This window comes from Dromaius novaehollandiae, chromosome W (assembly GCF_036370855.1).
Source record: "Dromaius novaehollandiae isolate bDroNov1 chromosome W, bDroNov1.hap1, whole genome shotgun sequence".
In the NCBI taxonomy this organism is placed as follows: Eukaryota; Metazoa; Chordata; class Aves; order Casuariiformes; family Dromaiidae; genus Dromaius; species Dromaius novaehollandiae.
In genome coordinates, this window is record NC_088130.1 from 15979637 (window position 1) to 16000968 (window position 21332).

The window sequence follows — 21332 nt, forward strand, 5'->3', positions numbered from 1 at the left end:
TATGCCAAGTCGTGCTTTTTCTTTTTCTTTTTCTCTCTCTTTTTTTTTTTTTTTTTTTTTTTTGAGTTATGAGCCAACACAAATGTGGGATACTGTTCAAAAAGTGAGATCACCTCATTTTTTAACTCTCCTATCTTTGAAATGCCATGTTTGGTTTGTTTCAAGTTTTCCAGAAATATTCTCTCCTGGCATAACTTTGTGAGATTTCAGAGGGGCTTATAATATAGGCTAGCTACAACCTTAACCATGGAGCACAGTAGTCTTTTCAGTAGCAGAAGAGAAAGTGCCTTTTAAAGTTCAATTGCCATTCACAACTATCCTTCCCTTTCTGCAAGTGTTGTTTTTTGTTTTCTTTTTCTCACTTCCATATCTCTGCTTCTGCCTCCCTTTTCTTCACCTCCTCTGCTGCTTTTGCCTGTTTTTCCTCTTTCCTGATTTACAAGGAGAAATATTAGCAAAAGCTAAAATTCAACACCAGCCCTGTGAAGTTAATTGCATGCTTGGCTTGTATGCTGGTGTCTAATTCTGTTGATGCTGGTTAGACTTTTCTTGCAGTCTGTTTCAGCGCTGATCCTGCGATTGAGCCCCGAGCTCTAACTCTTGCTCTGATGAGTGCTCGCCTCTGAGAGTTATGTCCAAGGGGAAACGTGCTTTGGGGTGTTGGCTTTTCCACTCCGCGGGGTCTCACTGAAATCAATGGGACACTTGACTTGAGTTGAGTTAAGATGTCATCTCAATGTTTAAAATCCTGGTCCTGCAATGCCGTGTGCAGGAGTGGTCCCACCTATCCCCATAGGCTGCCTCTGGAAGTCACTGTGGTTTTACAGGTGCAGCATATTGTTTGCTTGCTTTCTGTGCAGTATCAAGCATACATGTACACTAAAAAAAGTACCCCCAAAAGGAGTTTTTTAAATGATGTTCCTCGTTGTTTATTTTCTAAACGTGTTTTGGTTCCTTTCCTCTCTAAGAAAATAATCTAACATTTTATGAAAGAATTTAAGTATGGAAACAGTGATTGTATATCATTTGAAGGACCTGATTTAAGAAAGCAGAGGCTGTAACAATCAGCTTTGACACAGTTGTCAAGGTGTAGTAGAGCTCAGAAGGCAGCAGTAGAAGAGGTGTCAAGCTACGCATAAAGGAAAGAGATAAAAGGAAGAGTAAAGCAAGGATCAAGCAGAGTATAGAAGGGAAGAAGAAGATTAAGGAGAGCTGAGATAGACCATAGAAATCAGTCATGAAATGGAAGAGGGGGCGAGCAAGGGAATGGGTACAGAGAAAACAATTTGTGTGGAGGGGAAGAGGTGTTAAAAGAAGGGAGAAACTAGAAGTGACAGGATGAAAGAATGGATGAGGATAGTGCTGCAGCAGAACAACTCTTTTGGGGCTTTAAATCGCCTGCTGCTGATGGTTACAATTGGTTCTGTAGGTGTTTTGCATCTGTTTGGTAAGACACCAAAGTAACACTTTGATTAATTGCAGGCTGATACAGCTAAAAGGAAATGAAACTGGAAAATGCCATTGAACTGTGGCCAATGATGCGCTCTCCCTTGTTTCTTTACACCACAGTTGATGCATACTTATTTTTCTGATCATTTGTAGAGTGACACAAGTAAGAATCCTGCCTCGCTAACCATAAAAAACGTTTCATCCATGGACAGCGGACAGTGGATTTCTTGTGTAGCGGAGAACATCGTGGGAGAGGACCAGGCGTCTGCCGAGCTCACGGTGTTCTGTACGTAAGCAGGGCTGCACACGCCTCCCGAGGCCAAACCACGTTGGCACCAACTGTTTTGGGTATAAATATTTCTTGGGTGCAGACATTGTTGAAAGGAAAACTCCCTGAAAGCATGTGAACTATCTATTGCAGTTACTGCTGGGAATAACCCAACCAGCAGTTGTTATTTTTATCTTTTTCTGCTCTGAGTACTTCTGCAAAAATTATGTATCTAAATGCTTTATCTTCCAGTTTGAACAATCTGTAAGTAAACGTCTGAAACCCAAAATATTCAGTGGCACTGTCAGTGTGAAAAGGTTTGTAATGGTGTGCAGATGCATACATGCTATCTTATGAATCTAAGATTCGTGAACACCTCAAAAGGGTCATAGAAATTATTTATATTAGATTACATTATTTCAAGTTTTTTTTTTAATCTAAAGCAACAACTGCTTTGTTCCAAAAAAAAAATAGCACGCTTGCAACATTTGTTCTGCCAGATGTAAATTTATTTGTCATAGCTTTGAATAATGTACTAATTCATCAGGGCTAAGGAGGGGGGAAGGGCGTGTTGTGTAGAGGCATTGGCGTCTTAGCTCTGAGGTTGCAGCCTGAATTCATTTTATGTGAAATAGACAGGATGTTTTCACAAGTTGCAAGCCTCTGTTTAATTGAAGATGGGAATGGAACGCTTTGTAGATGGAAAACTTTGTTCAGCATGTGCTCATGACAGAGTAAACTAGCAAAATTACTATAGATGCGCTTCAAATGTCTTGTAGGTTGAAATTGGATATGTAATAGCTATGGGAAGGGACATAAACTAGAAATGTTTGAACAGTGTAAATGAGATTCTCAGATTGGCACTGTTATGATTGATAAAAGGGAGTATAACTAGATGAAATTGGATGCAGTTAAGACTGAGTATCAAGGAAAATTTTCCAACAATGAAATAACATGCAAGGTGTTGGAACAGCCTCCTGAGTAGAAGCCTGTAAACTTGAGGCATTCAGCAGGTTTGAACAAAGAAAACGTATCGTAGAAAGTGGTCCTTCCCTCATGGAAGAATCCAGGGAATGAAATCATCTGCTCTGGCTTTGATTCTGTGAAGAAAATCATCTGAAAGTTTGGATTCCTAGCTGAATATATTTGCAGTGCTACTTGCTTTTGGCCAGCTTTTAACTATTTTTAATACTGTTTTGTTCCTTCAGCACTCCTCTGCGCCATTTTTAGTACAGTGAAGCTAAAAGCTCTCTCTCCCTTCTCTGCGATCCGGTAACTGAATTTTCCACACCTTGCAGAGTCTGAGTAGCTCAGTGCGGGTTCGGTTTTTGTCTGAAACTAGTTTATTTTGTTTTTTTCTGAAGAATGGCTTCATTTCCATTCTGAGCATAGTATCCTAGGCAGAGCAGGCAGGCTTCCTGTGTGAGTATCCTCCAGATAGGTATAATGCCTACAACAAGCTGATGAATGACAAATATTTTCCCTGATAACTTGTCGGTGGGAAAAAATAAGCCACGTTCAGGATATTCTGATGTTCTTCACTCTTTTTTCCAATATAGTTGCACCAAATATCACATTTATTGAATCTCCAACCCCGGACCACCACTGGTGCATTCCATTCACTGTGAAAGGGAACCCTAAACCCACATTGCAGTGGTTCTATGAAGGGGCTATACTGAATGAGTCTGAATACATCTGTACTAAAATACATGTTATCAATCAAAGTGAATACCACGGCTGCCTTCAGCTGGACAACCCTACCCATCTGAACAATGGTGCTTATACCTTACTGGCAAAGAACGAGTATGGAGAGGACGAAAAACGCGTTGATGCTCATTTCATGTCAGTGCCTGGAGATGGTGAGTATAACGTTTTTATGTTGGCAATTGCAAATTGATGAGAATGTGGGGACAGTGCTCCTGGCCAGCTTACCTGTTTTGAAGGAAGCTTTACCTATGTACTTCTTCTTTGAACTTAAAGTTGTCAGGATTAGTTGTAAAATAATGTTTTTCTTTAACGTTTTCTTGTTTATTGCTCCTCAAGGGAGGTTGTGTTAGTGCTCCATAAATCCTCCCTTTGAGTAACCATTATCAGCACCAGCTAAGGCTGTGCTGTGCATTACTATTTCTGAAGTGCTTTCTCTAGCCTGAGTTCTAATCCTGGGAAGCACAGAGTGCCAATTCAGTCAATCTGCAAGTTTTCTGTACCGCGTATGAGTGCAGCTAGGCAGTGTATCCAAGGACACAGGGAGTACGCCTACAAAGGATGTAGTGCCTTGTTGCAAAATCGATAATGTAGTCTGCCAGTCCGTGCTAATACATTGTTTAGGACACCAGAGGGAGCTGGAGAGAAAACAAGTAACCCAGAGGCAGGATAGACAAGGTCTCAGGTCCTTATGGGCAACTCGACATCTAATTCCCAATCATTTCAATGGAGGTTGGGCACCTGCGTGCCTAGGAATATTCATGCTGAAGATGGTTCCTGTTAAATGTTTGCATCTTACACTGCTCTAAAGGCTCCAGGTCAGTTCTCCTAAATGCCATGTGAGCTGCCTCAAGGTGGACTTACTCACTGAACTGCAGGGACTGCTCTAAGTGGTTGATGTTCATTGTGGTTTGGTCCTTCCTCACGTCTTCAAAGCCATATGTGAAGTGACTGTAAGAGTAACAAGACATACATGTAAGTGTACTGTTATATGTGGAAAAAACCTTGAGTGGACCTTGCACAGCAGGACTGGAAATATAGGCATATTTTTTTGTACGTACTTGGAGAGTCATAACTGAAAATATGTGTGTACCTTTGGCTTTTTAACCATGGCTTAGAAATAGCCTGCCTCTTTTTTGAAACAGCAGTGTGCAGTGATAATGTTATGTGATAGAAAAAATGTGGATATTTAAATTCTCTCTCCTACATTGCAGGCTATAGGCAATAAAAATACAGCCTGTATTTAATATTTGTACCTATCAACTCAGTCTGCTACAGGGAATGAGATGGCAGTTCTTTTCCTTTCCCACCCTTAGAAGAAGAAGGTGAAGAGCTGATACAAGCAGGCTCTATTTACTCCTGCTGTTCTTTGTAGCTCCTCTCCTGCTTTTCCTCTAGAGTCCTTCCTTAAATAGAATCATTACAGAAACATGCCATGGCTTCAACTACTGGCATCCTCTAATACTGCATTATAACAGTTGAATAAAATGGTTCACCTCATACATTTTGTATACAAGTTCTCTTACCCTCTGATTAGTTATTATGAACCTGGCTTCATTTTCTTATCAGAATAACAATTCCTCTAATACACTTATATGAATATGATTTTATTCTTTCATTCAAATTCCTTTTACTGTTCCCTTTTCCCTTTATGCTTCTCCCCTGTAGGTTGAAAATTTCTCAGTTGTGGCCTTTTAAATTGTTAAAAAGAACAGAAGGTATCCTCCCAGTTAGAAAGACAGCATTATTTATTCGTTGCTTCATTTTTATAATTGTAAGCAATTTAAATATCCAAGATAATCTATGCTGTGTTCTTTAAGCATTTCTCAAGCTCTGAGGTGGATTAAGCTTCACAAAAACTCTATAGAGGAAACTAGAATACATACAGAGAAGATGTAACTGTATTAGAAATCAGTTGATGTGTAGTGGATTGCACCAAACCAGTCTTAAAAATTAATGACAGGGGAAATTGCTTATCTAGTTAGACTCCTCAATATTGTTTTTATTAGTAGGGCTTTTTCCTATAGGGCTTATGACATTGAGCTTTAGAATATTCCACAACATCGTTGCCTCCTCCACTGAAGCTGTCGTAAAAGCAAATATTAAAAAACTAGAATCCTCCATGCATTGCATTACTGTTCTTTTTTTGTTCTTTTTTTCTTTTTTTTCTCTACTACTACTATTTAAAGCACTGCCAGGATTTTTCAAACCTTTAAAAGGCCTTTTCAGCCCTGTCGTTACTGTGTAGTTTCTTCTTTTGGCCCACGTATCATACAATGAAGCATAAAGATTAGGCCTACGCCCTGGTGTTATGTTCATTTCCATGCCTTCATGACTGAATTAAATACCAGCCCTGATGTTTCATGGGGTGGGGTATCCTCACTGAGCTTTGAACCAATTCTGTGGTTATTACATCACTCACGGGTAAATGCACTGGAAAAAAAGAAAAGCAAATTTAAAAGCCCTTCCCCTATAGACTCTATGTTTATTTAGGATGAAGTCAACAAAGGCTGAAGCATGTTGTTTTATTACTCCACCTTCAAAGCTGTTTCAAACACAATAATGACAAGATTTGTGCTAGGATGCTTCCAGCATGCTACTCGCAGAATGTTTTTTGCTGGACTAAGGATGCAGGCATAAAGGGGAGGAAGGCATGTACGGCAGTGGGATTTGGATCAAGTTAATGATATCACAGTTAATGTAAATTAAAACTTGGTTTTAAAATATGAAGGTCCGGGAGAATAAATTTTACATTCTGTTAGTGAGGTTTTTTTTTTTTTTTAACTAGTCTTAATCTGCTAAACTTGATGGATTCCGGTGTAACTGTTCTTGCTGAGAATGATTTGACTATTACAGCCTACAATGCAGTGAACAGTAAGCAAGAAACACTGGTGTTTTATTCTGGGGATTGTTTCCATAAATGATCTGTAACAGCTAACGAGCACTGGAGAGATTGTTAATAATAATAACTATTTATAGGTAAGCTTGTTCATCTACCAGCCTTCTGCTCTAAAATTCAGCTGAAGGAATTCAAGTCACGTAGTATCTTGTCAAGGTAAAAGAATATGTGAAATATGCCTTAGAAGTAGCATCTTGCTAGTGTGGCATAATAACATGGGGCTGTTTTACAGAAGTATTTTTTTGGCTTGAGTCTTTTGCTGCTGCTTTATTCTGAAAATGTCAACTTTGTAAAGGAAGAATTAAGCACATCAAATGTAGTTGATGCAGTTTATAAAGATGATTGGATAGGATATGTCTATAACAGTTTATTTGCACAACAACCTGTCCTAATGGAGACCAAAACAACAATGTTGCTCTTTGTTTACATTAAAAATAATCGCATATAAACATGCAGAATTACTGTGGTGAGGTTTCATGTTAAAATAGCTTCAACAAATGATGATTGAGTAGATATGTTTTTGTGTAGGGAACACTGTATAGAAACTTGGGTTTGGTTCAGCTTTTTGATTTTTTTATTTCATGTGAAGTACTTAGTTATATAAAAGATTTTTGAATAGAGTAGATGACTTCCTAGTACATATGCTCCTGGCAGAGATTAGGGGTTAAACTAATCCGATTAGTTTATCCCAATTCCGGTAAAGAATAACAATAATGTTGCCATCTAATTCCGGAGTGAAGGTCTAGGAAGATTTTTTTTTCTTTCTTTAGATCATGAGAAGTAGGACTCATAAAGAAGGTAAATTGGAAATATATTCTTTCATCAGTTGAATGTTTTATATTGGAAAAACTGAATCTATGAACATTTATGGACAGACAAGCCTGGTCAGAAGTTGCTTGAGAACAGATAGGAGTACATGCTCATGTCATTTGTTATTTATTTCTACAGATGGACATGGCCATTCTCATGGGGTCTTCTTAACCTATATTTCTGGGTCTTATATCTTCAGGTGTATTTAAAATGAACCTAATTATCTGCTGTCTTTCTGCAAATAGGTTGCAACTCCTCCTTTGTATTTTCAACACAGATTCTCACACTGTTGACTTAAGCAGAAACAAGTGTGTTCTGGTCATACTTCACGGTGGCTTTATGCCAGTGTAATGCTGCTGATATGGAATTACTGTATGATGCTATGAACAGAATTATGTTTTTTGAAGTTTGATTCATCTCTAGAGGTTTAAACTATCTGTTAATTTTATTTACAAAACAACAAAAAGAACGAGTAAATATATGGAAAAGATAATTAGGTGCCTACTATATGAGGCGAGCTGTGAATACGTCATAGACCATGATGATTGAATATGTGGAAATATAGCACAAGTATCGAAGCATGATTAGACTAATAGTATACTACTTTCAGTGGGCATTCTGTGCATTATACTTGCATATGTGCTCAGCCTTACACATGTGCAGTAATTAGAAAAAGCTGCACCCTGGAACTAGTAACATCCTGAAAAATATAGACTAGATGAGTATCTGCTTGAATAATGGCTGGATTCTCTAGTGTCTTTGCCTATGGGAGATCTTGCTCTTTCAAAAAGAGTTGTGTCTGTGGATCAGCTGGGCAGCTGGTTTCCTGGGAGCATCCTCTAACAGAGTAAATGAAGTGCTGCTTAGTCCATTGCTACCTCCAGCCTTTAAATCTGCCAGCTGCTGCTGGTTCCAAACCCATTTGCCCAGTGATTTAATTGCAAAATTTTTTGACCAGGTAAAAGCTAGTGATTGTAACTCCCACCAAGGCCTGCTTCCACCTAATGTCAGAGAGAATTTAACATTGGTTTTCAACAAGAATAGTTCCTGCTGCGCTTATTCCAGATATGCATTAACATTGCAGAGCAGAATTTTTTCCATTTGAGAAATATGCTTGCTTTTACGAGAGCTAATGCCCTGTGCATTAGCTGTTTCACATGAAGCAAAGCATTAATGGTTAGAATTGCTCTAAAATAATTGTAAGAGTAATCTGATAAACAGCTAGAACAATATTTTGATGTTGCTTTGTGTTTGCATAGGTATTGACCATTGTTACTGCAAATAACATGTGAACTCTTAAAAAAAATTCCTGAAGAAACTCTTACTGTTCCAGCATTTGCAATCTATTTACAAAGGCTTTTTTTTTTCTTTCTTTTTTTTTTTTCTCTTCTCCATGTACAGGTAGTGGCCCAATTGTGGATCCAGACGTTTATGGTATATATTTGATTTTCTTTTTCTTTTCTTTTAACAATAGAAATGAAGGAACTCAAACCACTAAAAGATTGAATGTCAGGCTCAGTTAAACTGAAATGGCACATATTATAACACAATTCTAAAAGGTACTTTGTATTGTTGGTTCTTTTCCTGCCTTATATAATTTAAGATAAATGAGGGCAATGTGACGTTTTACTTTGCTGCTTTTGATTCAGGTTAGGAGAAGCATAAATCCATTGCTACCGATAGTTACAATTGGTCCTGTAGGATAACAGCCGTCTGATGCAGCTCATGGACATGAGATTTTCTGAACCTTTCAGAAGCATTTCTTGAAGGAATGAGAGTTCATGATTTCTCCTTATATAACTCAATTTATTTTTCCAGGGATGATTCCATACTTGTTTTGCCTCCAAAAATATTCCCCTAAATCCCCTGTAAAAATGAGGTTGGCACAAGTGAGTTTTCCTGTAGGCAATTTATTTTTCTCTGTCTGCTCTTTTGTACCTTCCCTTAATCTCTCTTGCATAAGCAGAACATCAAGTCAGTGATATCTGAGTGTCTGCCAGAAGATTTGATGACACAGTGTTCACGTTATTTTTTTTGTTGGGCAAAATGTTTTAGGCTGTACCTAGCAAAAGCCAGTGTGCGCTATCATAGAAGCTGCAAACTGAGAAACAGCCGGCTAGTTTCACATAATGCTTCTGGTGTACTTCTGCTCAGCATGAAAGTCCATCCTCACCAACACATCCAAAACACCCTTTAGCTTCCAGCAGAAGCTGGATCCTATTCGGAGTACTTGTATTTGGATGAAATGGCACATGACTCAAGCTTCTTTAAGCTGGTTTAAATGTTATTGCTTTGATTCCATTCCATGTCATTAAACTTTAGCAAATGTGCAATTGAAGCATCAATTTGGCTTTAAATGCTTAGGAAATAGCTTCCCCTCCCTCTTTTTCCAAATTCTTTTTATTTGGGAGGGGGAAGGGGAGAGGAAAGGGGGCGATGGTTTGCACGGTTTCCTACATGTGTTGTGTTGTGTAAGTTGTATACATGAAGATCTTGATTCTGCGATGTTTACCCAGGTCCTGATGCATGCGTATGACTTTAACTGTGTGAGCACTGTCATTTGGTTGACTTTGGTGGATTCTGTGGAAACGTGTGCTTTGGGGTGTGCAAGTGAATCAGAGCCTGGAAGATCCAGTCCTGATTAAAACAGCATTCCTTTTTATTTCTAGTTTTGCTTTCTACTTTTTGAAATTGCTGCCTTTGATCTTTGTTTCAGTGACTCAGTGCTTGCTTTGTGAAGCACTTTGTAGTCCGGAGCGCTTCCTTAATTATTCCAAATTCACAAGTCTAGTTAGTGAGACAGGAATAAATAAGACTGGCTAAAAAGTCAAGAAACCGCCGTACTCACGTCTCTGGAGAGCCACCGCTTGCACGGCCCTGTGCGGGAGCCGCCCTGGGACTCGCTCTCCCCGGGGACAGGCAATTCCTCGTGGCTTTGCTTCAGACGCATCATCTCCGCGCTCATCTGTTTACCCCCAAAATTAGACTCCGTGGGAAGGAGGATGTAAAGGCTTCTCTCACCCTGTTCTTCCCTTCAACACATATCTTTTGGCCTCCTGTGCTAGCCAGAGTACATGTTTGCAGCGTGAAGAGTGCAGACAGCTGCAGAGGACTTGATCTTGAAGCATGCTGGGCAGCAGCTGGATGTTTTCAGGTGCCCCTGGTGCAGTCGGTGGGAGTTGCGAGCTGGTTGTGCTCTGCAGGGGTCACGGCGCTGCCGGCAGCGTGGGCCGGGCTGGTCCTGGCCGCCAGGGCCTGTCCCCCTGCTGTGGGGTGCAGGGCCCCGGAGGCGGCCGGGGCAGCCCCAGGCCCGGGGGGCGTCAGGCACTGCCGCGGGGATGGGGTGAGGGCCAGGCAGGGCTGTGGCGGGGCTGGAGCCAGCACCGCTGCGGTGTCGCGGGGCAGCGACGGGTGGCCCGGTGGGGCCAAGATGGCGGCCGCAGGGAGGCCGGGGGCAGGCGGGGCAGGTCAGGCCGGTGGCGCCCTGGGCCTGGACAGCAGGGCTGGACCTTGACAAAGGGGGGGTGTTTTTCCCCACCTGAACACAGGCGGGAGGAAGGTGGAAGGTGACCTGGCAGGGCTAATAACAAGCTGATAATGAAGTAAATTGGAGCAGGGCCTAAAGGGGAGGCCTTTTGCCCCAGCAGACCAGGGTGACTGGCCTTGCGGCTCGCTTGTTGCCAGTAGCGGATGGCGGAGGAGCAGCCCCTGCCTGCCCCGGGGCAGAGGCCTGCAGCGGGTCTGCGCTGTGCTGCAGCGAGCCAGGACCAGGGCTCCGCCATCAGCGCCCCTGTGGGCGGTGCGGGGTCTGGCCTCCCCTGTCCTGTGCCTCGTGTGAGGTAATTCCCAAATGTTTTCCGTGAAATGCTTTACAAAGTGCTGCGGGAAACAGGAGGGCGGGTGAGCTGACAATGAGATGCTAAGCCAGCTTCATTGGCGCTTCAGTTCATGCTTTTTCCGTGCCGCTTTTTCTGATGTGGCTATAAACAAGGAGGGAGGCGGTATGCTGCATGAAACCGCCCTCCCAGGAGCGTTGCGCAAAACGGCTCCCTGTGACCGTGCTTTTTGTCTGCTGCTTTGCACCCCGTTTATAGAACAGCTGCAAAATACCACCCCGCTTGAGCTGCGGTTTATCTCGGCTGGCATCGGCGTGTGTGGCTGTGCGAGGTACACGGCAGCGGGGATCGAGCCCTGCAGCGACAGCAGTCCCGCGCGGTGTGAGTCAGGAGGCGTGATCCTGTCTGTGCCCGCGTGCTGCGCTCGGGGTTTCGTAACAAAATGAGCAGGCGTTCGGTTAATTGAGATTTGCCCCTTTTTGGCTGGATGGTGGTTGTGCACGCTTCCCTTGCCTGGCTCACCCAATTTCAGGAGGCTTTGAAACTCTGGCACTGCTTCAAATGCAAATTGTTCACGGTTATAGGGTGGGAAATGGCAGTGCAGCACCGATGTACCCAAGTGGCCTACTTTATCCCTTTCACATTTTAATACAATACTGTATTCAGAGGATTCACAGCCCCAGACTTGAAATACTTTGGGTCGTTCTCATGAGTCCTTCAGTGTATGCTTTCCAGTATCTTAGGGCAGAAAGGAATATAAGCACAGCTGCAAATACAGTTCATCAGCTTTTGCCCCCCATTGTCTGCAGGTTAAAATTAAGAGCAATAAATTTTCCTCTTAAAAGCTGATATTACAGAGATAAGCTCTTAATATTTATTTTATCTATTGGTCCTATTATATGGTCAAAGCTATCATAGTGAAGACATTGCCAGCAGATTGTAAAGAAAGCCCAGTCTTATAGCCTGAGATACTTGTTATAAACTGGATTTTTTTCACTGATCCAGAGTGTGGATGCTGCCTGTAGGTGAATAAAACCAAACTCTCCTTTCCTGTGGCAAAACTTGTAGTCATAGCAGTGGATGGTCTGTGCAGCTCCCTGTCCAGGCTGCCTGTGCAAATGAGGAATGGGATTGATTTTGCAAGAAGTAAGGATTGCAACTTTGTAAGAAGTAAGGATTTTAGCTTTGCTGCAGAGGAAACTGTAAACAAAGGGGTGCAATGCTGAGATGGAGAATTTAAGTGGTAAAAGGCCAGGAACTTAAATCTGCTTTCCCATGAAAGCTCCACAGACTTAATATATATTATAACTTGAAAAAATCCTGTCCGTTGGCATATATGGTGTCGACCCAGAATAGGCTACATGAGTTGGTTGGACAACCTGACTGGACCGACTGTAGCATTGGCAGCAGAGGTAGCTGTGTAGATTCAAATAGCAAAGAAATCTGCAGCCTGATGAGTGCTGTGCAGAGAGACAGTGTGTTTGTGCATGCATGAAGATCAAGGCCGGTGCAGCTTGTTGCTGACGTTTCCAGCTGAGCTCTCCAAAATGGCCTTGGGAGCTGAAGAAGATAAACTTCACCAAGGCGCAGCCAGGCCCTCCCTCCCTCCCCTTGCCAGGTGGCAGCTCGGGGGTCACAAGAGTTCCTGCCTCTGCAGTTTGTGTGAGCTTTGGCTCTGCATTTTACTTTTTCATATTCACAATTTCATCTATAGGCTTGGGGCACTGATTTTAATCAAAATATAGATAAAGAAATACACAATTAATTGCAAATTTAAATTACAGTGCTGGAGGTGCATTTGTAGTAAATGCACTTATTGTCCGTGTTTGTTTTCTTTCATCTACACCCACATTGTGGTCATAAAACTGGAACATTTTATGTGTATTTCTAGATGTAATCATAAAATACTTTTAGCCTTTTTGTTTTAATGCATGGATTAAAGTTCATACGTGTATTATTTAATTCTTGTTACCTTGTTTGAATAATTCTGAGAGAAAATCATGGACTGCACGTATCTGTGTTTCATTTTTAAATAATTATAAATAATTAAGCCATGTTTATTCTTTTGATGGAATTGTCCTGAATTCACCCCTGCAGACCTATAAGTAGTATTGTTTCAATAAATCAAATGTCTTTGGACCATCTCAGGCACTTAGCTTTTTTCAGGTTTACCTGTATGACAGTTCAGCATGTTAGACTGTAATCTCTATGTGCACAACAGTATTTCTGCTTATGTTTAACCTAAGAAAAACATCTATTTCCCATTTGATGGTAATAAACTAGCTGAAAGGCTGTGTGCCCAGTTATCCTCTGCTAAACAGAAAGTCCCCAAGCTAATTTCTAAGACTGTCCTATATTTGGCTGAATACAAGGCAAGGAAAGTTCAGTGTAGAGGGCAGTCTTTCATTTTTAATGGGAAGTCAGAATCGCATAAAAATAGCTTTATGGATGGAGTTCTTATTTAACTCTAGTTTTTCTAATATATGTTATGGTGTAGATTCCTTTTCTATAATGCTGCAGAGAGAAGCAGCTTCTTTTTTCAAGTCTGTCAATCACACCCCATTTATTCACAATTACCTGCCACAAGGATCCCCCAAAATGTATTGGGTACAATAGAAAAAACATATCATTTTCAAAGAACTCAGAATGCTAAGAGGTGTGACTAGTGTGATGGTATTATAGAAATGAAATTAAAAAGATTACTCTTTCCCCTCTAAGGTTACGAAATTATAAAAGCAACCTTTTTTCCTTTCCTAAGAGTATGAAACCACGCCTAATGATCTTGGAGACACAACAAATAACAGTAATCAAATCACTTCTACGGATGTTTCCAACAAAGAGAATGAAGATAGCATCACTGTAAGTATATACATTGTTTCCTGATCTGTAATCTTGGCAGACTTTCTGACTATACAGCTAATGAAACTGCAGAGATTGTAATGGGACCCTAACATACCAGAACAGGAGAGCCATTACTGGGTTGTTATCCAAGCTTAAGAGAGGGAGAGGAGAAAAAAAAAAGAGATGCACCTCTTCCCTCCTCCCCCCATGTGTTTTGAAAGAGTAGATCACTTTTCATTCCAAGTAAAATTGTTAGTTTGTTTCATGCCTTTCTGAGCAACTAACTGTAATTTGCTAGTCCAAGGCTTTGCTTCTAGTTTTAGCCAAGGAGAGCAACTCTTTATTTACAAAATGAAGAAATTCAAGGTAATTTAAAGACTGTTGCCTGAGTTCTGATCCCAGAACTCAGCTGCTGCTGACGAAGGGGACGTGCTGTAATGAGCTTCCAAATTCTAACTGTATGTGTTAACATGTGATTTCATGTATATTTTGATAAGATAATTTGTAGCACATCTTAGTAGAGGCAACTGAATTGGTGGGTCTGTTTCTTTGGTGCCTCACTTTTTATGCTGTCCTAGACTCCTATGCCAAATTATTGGAAACTGGTAGTGGGTGGCTGGTCTTGTTGGTTTTGCTGCCTCCCTGCTCCAGGCATCGATGCTGCCGCAAGGTGACAGGCAGTGGAGTGTGTGTGCATTTGTGAACCGGGGGGTGAATTGTGTGTTAGGAAAGAATAGAAGAGGAGGGTATGCAGGCTAGATATTGTTTCAGTACATATGGCTGGATGTGATGAAGGAGGAATCTGTTTTGTTCAGGCTGGGAGAAAGCCTAACCCATGGCCCTCCCCAGTGTTGGTAGTTGGGGAGTGAAAAGTTGTAAGGGTAAGGGCAGATGGCAGAGTTCCTAAAACTTCTCTTTTGTTCTGTTTCTGTCCATTAAGTGCAGTGGGGCCAAAGCTCTGACAGCTTCCAGTCCCCCACCTTGACACTGGTTGCTTCATGGAGATAGACTGTGCTAAAAGATCAGGATCCTAGACAGTCTCATTTCTTCTGATAGGAGAATCACAGAATGGCTGAGGTTGGAAGGCACCTCTGGAGATCATCTAGGCCAACCCCCATTCTCAAAGCAAGGTCGCTTAACGCAGGTTGCACAAGGACCATGTCCAGTTGGGTTTTGAGCATCTCCAAAGATGGAGACTCCACAGCGTCTCTGGCCAACCCGTGCCAGTGTTCAGTCACCTTCACATTAAAAAAGTGTTTTCTTGTAAGCTTTTTTAATGTGTTTTCTTATAACATGCCACTCCACTGGAAGGAAAAGGAGTGATGGGCATTCCCTCCCACATGCCTTGAATGTGTAGGATGTTGAGAAAAGTGGTTCTCAGAGGTATCTGAATCCCTGTTCTCGACAGGGTGGAAGAAACCTCAACAGGTGGCTTCCTTCTGTACTCTGTGATCTGAGTTCAAATGTTTCCTGTTTCAAATGAATCTCTTTACCTAATTGGGTTAATCTGAATTTATGTTGAATGATTGAAGATAGTTCATTAGAACAAAATAAGTAGATCTGTTTTTGTTCTTTCTTCTAGGTTTATGTTGTGGTGGGAATTGCAGCACTGGTGTGCACTGGCTTAGTGATAATGCTAATTATTCTGAAGTTTGGAAGACACTCTAAGTTTGGGATGAAAGGTAAGCAGGGTTGTTTTTTTTATATCTTCTACAATTGTTCTGAGTTGTACAGACATTTACCGTGGGCTTTTGCATATGAAGAGTATAGATGAAGGACCATCACATTTTCTGTTTCTTTTATTTGTCGGGTAAGTAAGGGCAGAAACAGATATAGATAGGAATACAGAATTTTGGTTCAAACTGTTCTACTTCTGTTTTTTTCTTATCACAGATCCCATTTCTCTCCCTTCCACTGCACAGCCCATTGGGAAACTTCCTGGAGTAAAACGTTAGTTGAGTCAGTGTACAGACATAGAGGATAAGAAATGAAGTTCATTCTAATAGGAGTTTGATTATAAATATTTGACTGTTCGAGAATCTGTGCTGTATGCAAGAGGTACTTCAGACTATACTGTAAATGCAACCTTGGGGTAACACATTCAAAGCTAAGCAACAGCAAGAGGAGAAGATGTATTTGCAGTGTGTCCTGTCACACTGATGCTTTTTGATGGATGCATTTTCTAGAGCTTCTGTGTGTGTCTTGGGAAGTGGCAGCTGCAGAGAGTGGCAAATGCTCTTGTTCCTGCGGAAGAGGAAATCTCAGCTCTTTCGTTTATTTATTTATTTATTTTACAGACAGATGGAGGTACATATAACACAGAGGTGCCTGTAACAGCTCCAGTAAACTAATATTGTACTGATCTCGTCAGTCCGTGTCTAGAGATGTGGGTGGAATTGTATTAAAAAAAATACATACACACAAAATAAACGCTTGTTACCTTGCTGAGAGGCCTAGAAGGTCCTTTTGCTGTGTACTAAAGGAGATGAGCTTTTGTTCTTAAGATGTGTAGCTGAGGGTCTGTGGAGAGAGTGGTAACTAGTCTTTTGGTAGGTTCCTGTTAACCTTATGTCTATCCTCTCACTCGCGCTTGTGATGTAGTATCACAGAAGCTTTTCTCCCCCATGGCTGTATATTTTGGTGAATCTGACTTGTCCTTGACAGTGGTCTTTTCAGAGATATCTAATCTGTATTTGGTATTTGTGTATTTTTTTTAATAGAGGAGAGTTCCTAGAACAGATACAATTTGAGCAGAGCGGAAATGTAGATCGTGCATACTAGCTTGCTGGGATGGTAACCTCCTTTTCTTTCACCTTCTGATGAGCAGTCTCTGGTCTTTGGGGTAGCATAAAAAAGAAGGGCGTTGTGAAAAGCCCAGAGAAACAACATGGAGCCTGTGGGATAGAGCTGCAGTTTTTGGCCAAAGACTAGAAGAAACTCCTTAGAACTGAACAGAAGTTCAGGGTAAATTTTCTTTGTGCATCAGCCAGCTGAAGGAAATGGAAGCCAAATAAGAACAATAATGGGAAATGCCTGAGGTTTGGGCTTTAAAGCTGAATGCTTGTTAGGCTTTTCAAAATTTCCATTATAGTTATCAACATAACATTATTGGAGGAACTAGGAAGTAAACTCTACCCTGAAAGAGAATGGGTAAAATTGTATTTTTGAATGGTAGTGTAGTAAGCTACCTTCCAGGGAACTCCTTACTTAGTGGTGGTTCTCGAGTATCTTTGAGTAGAACTTTTTTGACAAAAATAATGGTCTTGCATAATCAGTAATTTTTACTTTAGTAATTTTCTGTTGCAGAATTGTCCATCTAGATCGTATTTGAGTAAGGACGCATTTTGGGGGGAATGGCTGGCCAAAATTAAGGCAGCAGCCACATGTATGGAGTTTATTTTATTCTGCTAATTTGACCAGTGTGGTTAGAAGAGCAATAAAATTAGTTCACTGTTCAGATATACTCCTTCGAAGACTAATCACTGGCATGGTATGTGTGATAATGGTGAAATGTCACTGTGAGCTATAGAGAAAATCCAAACGTTGCATTAGAAAGGAATGGCGTTCAATTATCCCTTAAAGTGAACCTCAAACTTCTCTGAAGTTTGCATTCACACCTGAGCTTCACAATATGGGTCTATCTATGGATCCAAAGTCCCAGAAACACTTTCTCAGTTTATCACCATCAGTAGTGTTTAATTTGTATTAAGGCAATATTTCAAGACCTGAGATTAGAACACCGTATCGATATGCAATACCCAGAGTGTTAATAACAAATTGCCTGCTCTGAAGAGCCTGTAACATAAGCATATATTGAAGATAAACAACCTGAGATATTTGAGCATGAAGAAAATAAGGCAACAGTGAAGAGAAATTTCTTACAGTCAGAAGTATAATACGTTTAAAATACGTATTTTTGGAAATTGTGGATAAAAGGATCAAACCAGCTACCTGTGAATTCTGTGAGTGGTTTGTCATTGAGTTCAGTGAGAGCAAAACTAGCATCCAACTTAAGATGCAGACATTATTTTATAATTTGTGCTCTAGTAGGGAAATGGGAAGTAATAAAATATCCAAAATGCCATGGAAAATATTTATAAAACAAGGTAAAATCTTCCTTTTTTCAAATATTCCCAAAAGTGTGAATGAATATTTTGCATTCATAAGAAGGAGCTTCCTGAGTTACATGGGGCAGAGATGCACAAAAGGCTGTGCTCCATTTTTCTGTTATCTTGTGAAAACACAATACAGTCACCTCAGACTCCACATCATTAGACATTTCCCCCCTCTACCCCCCCAAAAATTAGCTTAGAAAAGAACAAAGCAGTTACTCAGTGATAACTGGAGCAGTAAAACTGGTGATCAGTGGTATTGTTCATGTTACCAGGTACTAATAGGAGAAAACACTCCCCTGAAAATCAGAAAATGAAATGTGTAAACAGGCAGTCAGCACTGTGTCCCGTATAGGTGATATCTTTGTAAGGGATGAAGTTTTCATCCTTCTGGGTTCACAGCAGGCATCTGCAGCGTCTTTAAGACATTGTTTTATACTTCTTATTGTTTAATGCCAATGTATCCCATTTTCTGCATGGACGGGGATCATCTGTCCCCTTCTTGCCCTGTTTCCTTGCTGAGTCCCTCCTCACTTAATGAGGTAGTGCATGGTTGGAGGTTGGGACTGTAGCTAGTCTCCCCAGAGAGGTGCGGAGCGGCTGCTTGTGCCCTGAGCTATGCTGCGTCCGAGCAGCCGTACCTAGAAGTACTTGCATGTGCTGAACAGCCACAGATACTGTAGCAGAGGTCACATTCCCCCCTTTGCTAGAAGAGACTCAGAATAGCATTTACTATGAAAAAAAATTCTTCTTTCTACTCGGTGGATAAACTTTCATGTTGTGCTAGACTTCCAGATAGCATTGCAAAATTCACCAAAGTAGCTGGTAAAACCTAATTCTCTCTCTTTCTCTGCTTGTGTATACCTTAAGCACCTTCTTATACAGGGTCTGTTGGTAACAGCTTTGTGTGAAAAGCTCCTTTTGGCTCCTTGAGGAGGTGAGGTTTTTAGACCCTTGGAAGAGGCTGCAGCATAAATGGCAAAAATTTCTGTTAATTTCTTAAATATATTAAGATCTGTGGGTTGCTCTTATGAAATGCTTTGGCTTGCTTGCTTGCTGGAGGATGTGAAAGTGCTTGTGGTGGGAATTCACTGAAGGCTGCCAAGATATCTTATCATTTTGTGTATGTCTGACTCCATCTATCCAGCATATGAAACTGGAAAATAGCAAGGGAACTGGAGCAGAGAGGGCAGGAGTAGGTTCATGAACTCCCTGAGAGGATTTGTGGAAGAATAATTCTGGTCCTGTTTTATTCCATGTCCTCTGTTGAAAAATGAGTGTAAATAAATAACGGGTTGCAAAATACCCAGCTTATTAGTTCGCAAATGTTTGTTAACATATGAACATGTCACTAAGCATGGACTGAAGTGCAGAGGAAACTGATGGAAGATAATACAGCATAATTCAGTTAGGGGATGAGAACATTTTTGCTAATTTGAACTGAAGTAAATTTTGCCACAGGGTGCCTGTATCCAGGCAATAAAGCAGTATCTTTAGTGCTCCTTACTTGTTAGGAACTCTGTGGAAGTGGATCGAAAAAGATCAGACTACTATTGCAACTGTAGAGATAAGCTGAGCTTTTTTCTGAAGGTTTTTCCAAATCCAGAAAGGAAGGAGAATCCACCCATTCCCAAACCAGCCTGTTCTCTCTTAAGAAAGTAACAAATAGAATCTGACAGAAATAGAGGGAAACAGATGTGTACTTAGTCCCTTTGGGGTTAGAGCGCTTTTTTTTTTTTTTTGAACGTTTGTGTGAAGCTTCTGTCAGTGCTTTGAGCTTTGTGCGATAGTCCAAAGGTAAGAGAACAAACTGAGTCTGAAAGTCCCATCATAGCTGGGCAGTGCCAGCGGTCTTCTCATGTCTGTGGGTTTGGGTGTCCCGTTTTGGAAGGTGCGTCCCCTTCCTGGAGCTCTCTGAACTATCTACCGTGCCCTACACAGAAATCCTGACAGCAAATTATTTGCTCTTTTTGTGAGGTTTCAAGGCTGTGCTCTTCTGGGTACAGAAATTTGTCTTGCTTTGTCCATATAATTGGATGGTGTGGATTGATTTAATAAAGCTATGTTCATTTTAGGACAAACAACCCCAAAATACTGCCTTTCCTTCAAGCCCTTGTTATTTGCATGTCACATCTTTTGAATATAAATTTATAACTTGGACTATCAGTCAGATGTTATGCTTTATCACAAAGTTGATTAAAAGTTATGAACAAACCCATGGGTTTTCTCTGCAAAAGTCAAAACAACGTATTTCCTCCAACTTCATGACAGCTTTTTTTTCTTGCAAGCAATTTGCATAACTTTTGTATTAGACTATGATCCTCCTTTGAATTTATTAATAAAAAAATGTTGGTTATTCCAAACATAAGCACATGCCGTAGTCATGGAATATTTTTTTCTTCTTTGTGTGTCATTCACTATTGTTTTTGCTTGTAAACTCTTGTTATGTTCTGAGCTTCAATCAAAAAAACAGTACAGGAGAGGACAGCTTGGAACCTGTCTTCTGCTGAGGCATTTCACACTTGTCTTCAGGGTATTTTGGTTTGAGTAAGAAGTACCGTACAACTGTATAATAAAAGTCACCTTAATCAGCAGTGTTGTCATTCTGCACTTCTGATAACAGCTTCTGACACAATGTATCCATTATGACTTAAAGTCTTTAACCCTCATTTACCTGAGTGTATCCATTATGACTTAAAGTCTTTAACCCACATTTACCTGAGTGATCATATTTATATGACTTTAAATAATAGTACTGTTCGGAGTAGAGTGCTCTGTTATTCTGACTAAATATGACAATTTGTTGAGGTCTTTGCATATTCTTTTGGATGTAACTTCACTGCCAGTAGGAGAAATCTTGTTTCTCTCATGTTTGTCTATGAGTAAATGACAAATGGTCATGGTATTCTCTGTTTTAATAAGTTTTGTTTAACTCTACGTTTGTTGAGGGAGAAGAGAATGATTGCAAGAGGTTTCAAAACAAACCCTGTGTCTTGCACACTGGTTTGCTTTTTGGAGCACCAGATTACTCTAAGCAAGTGGCTTGACGTACTGAAAATGGGAAAAGGGAGAGATGCTCGATTTATTATTATTTAACTCATGCATTATTGCATGTTTTGCTTAAGCAATTGGATTGCTTATGGACTAGAAGTGAAATATGATTAAAATGGAAGAGCTTTTGCTAATTTTAGTTCTAAACCAGATGCAAAATAAGAGCTTTGTATCTTTAGCAAAGACCTGCAATTTGGCAAATGTGATCTAATGTTCAAACTGGTTATAAATCTGTAATGAGCTCTCAGTGAGGGCTTTCTGGTTATTTTGTGCCTTGCTTGCCAGGTAACTAAGAGGAGCTATGCTCAAAATGTGGGATCAGTTTGTAGCTCTGGAACATGCTTGTGTTTCGTCTTGTCACT

At 40.7% G+C, this 21332-nt stretch overlaps 1 protein-coding gene across 4 annotated transcripts in view; it reads left to right on the forward strand.

Annotated features, from left to right (window-relative positions):
- The window catches only part of LOC135324445 (BDNF/NT-3 growth factors receptor), a 201948-nt gene that overhangs the window by 41692 nt on the left and 138924 nt on the right, over positions 1-21332 (forward strand). For 2 of the 4 annotated variants that reach the window (XM_064500812.1, XM_064500813.1), the window contains exons 7-11: positions 1603-1735; positions 3277-3576; positions 8532-8564; positions 13725-13825; positions 15390-15489. In XM_064500812.1, the coding sequence (XP_064356882.1) occupies positions 1603-1735; positions 3277-3576; positions 8532-8564; positions 13725-13825; positions 15390-15489 (667 nt within the window). The remainder of the gene's footprint in view (positions 1-1602; positions 1736-3276; positions 3577-8531; positions 8565-13724; positions 13826-15389; positions 15490-21332) is intronic. The other 2 variants (XM_064500814.1, XM_064500811.1) reach the window with 1 other exon arrangement.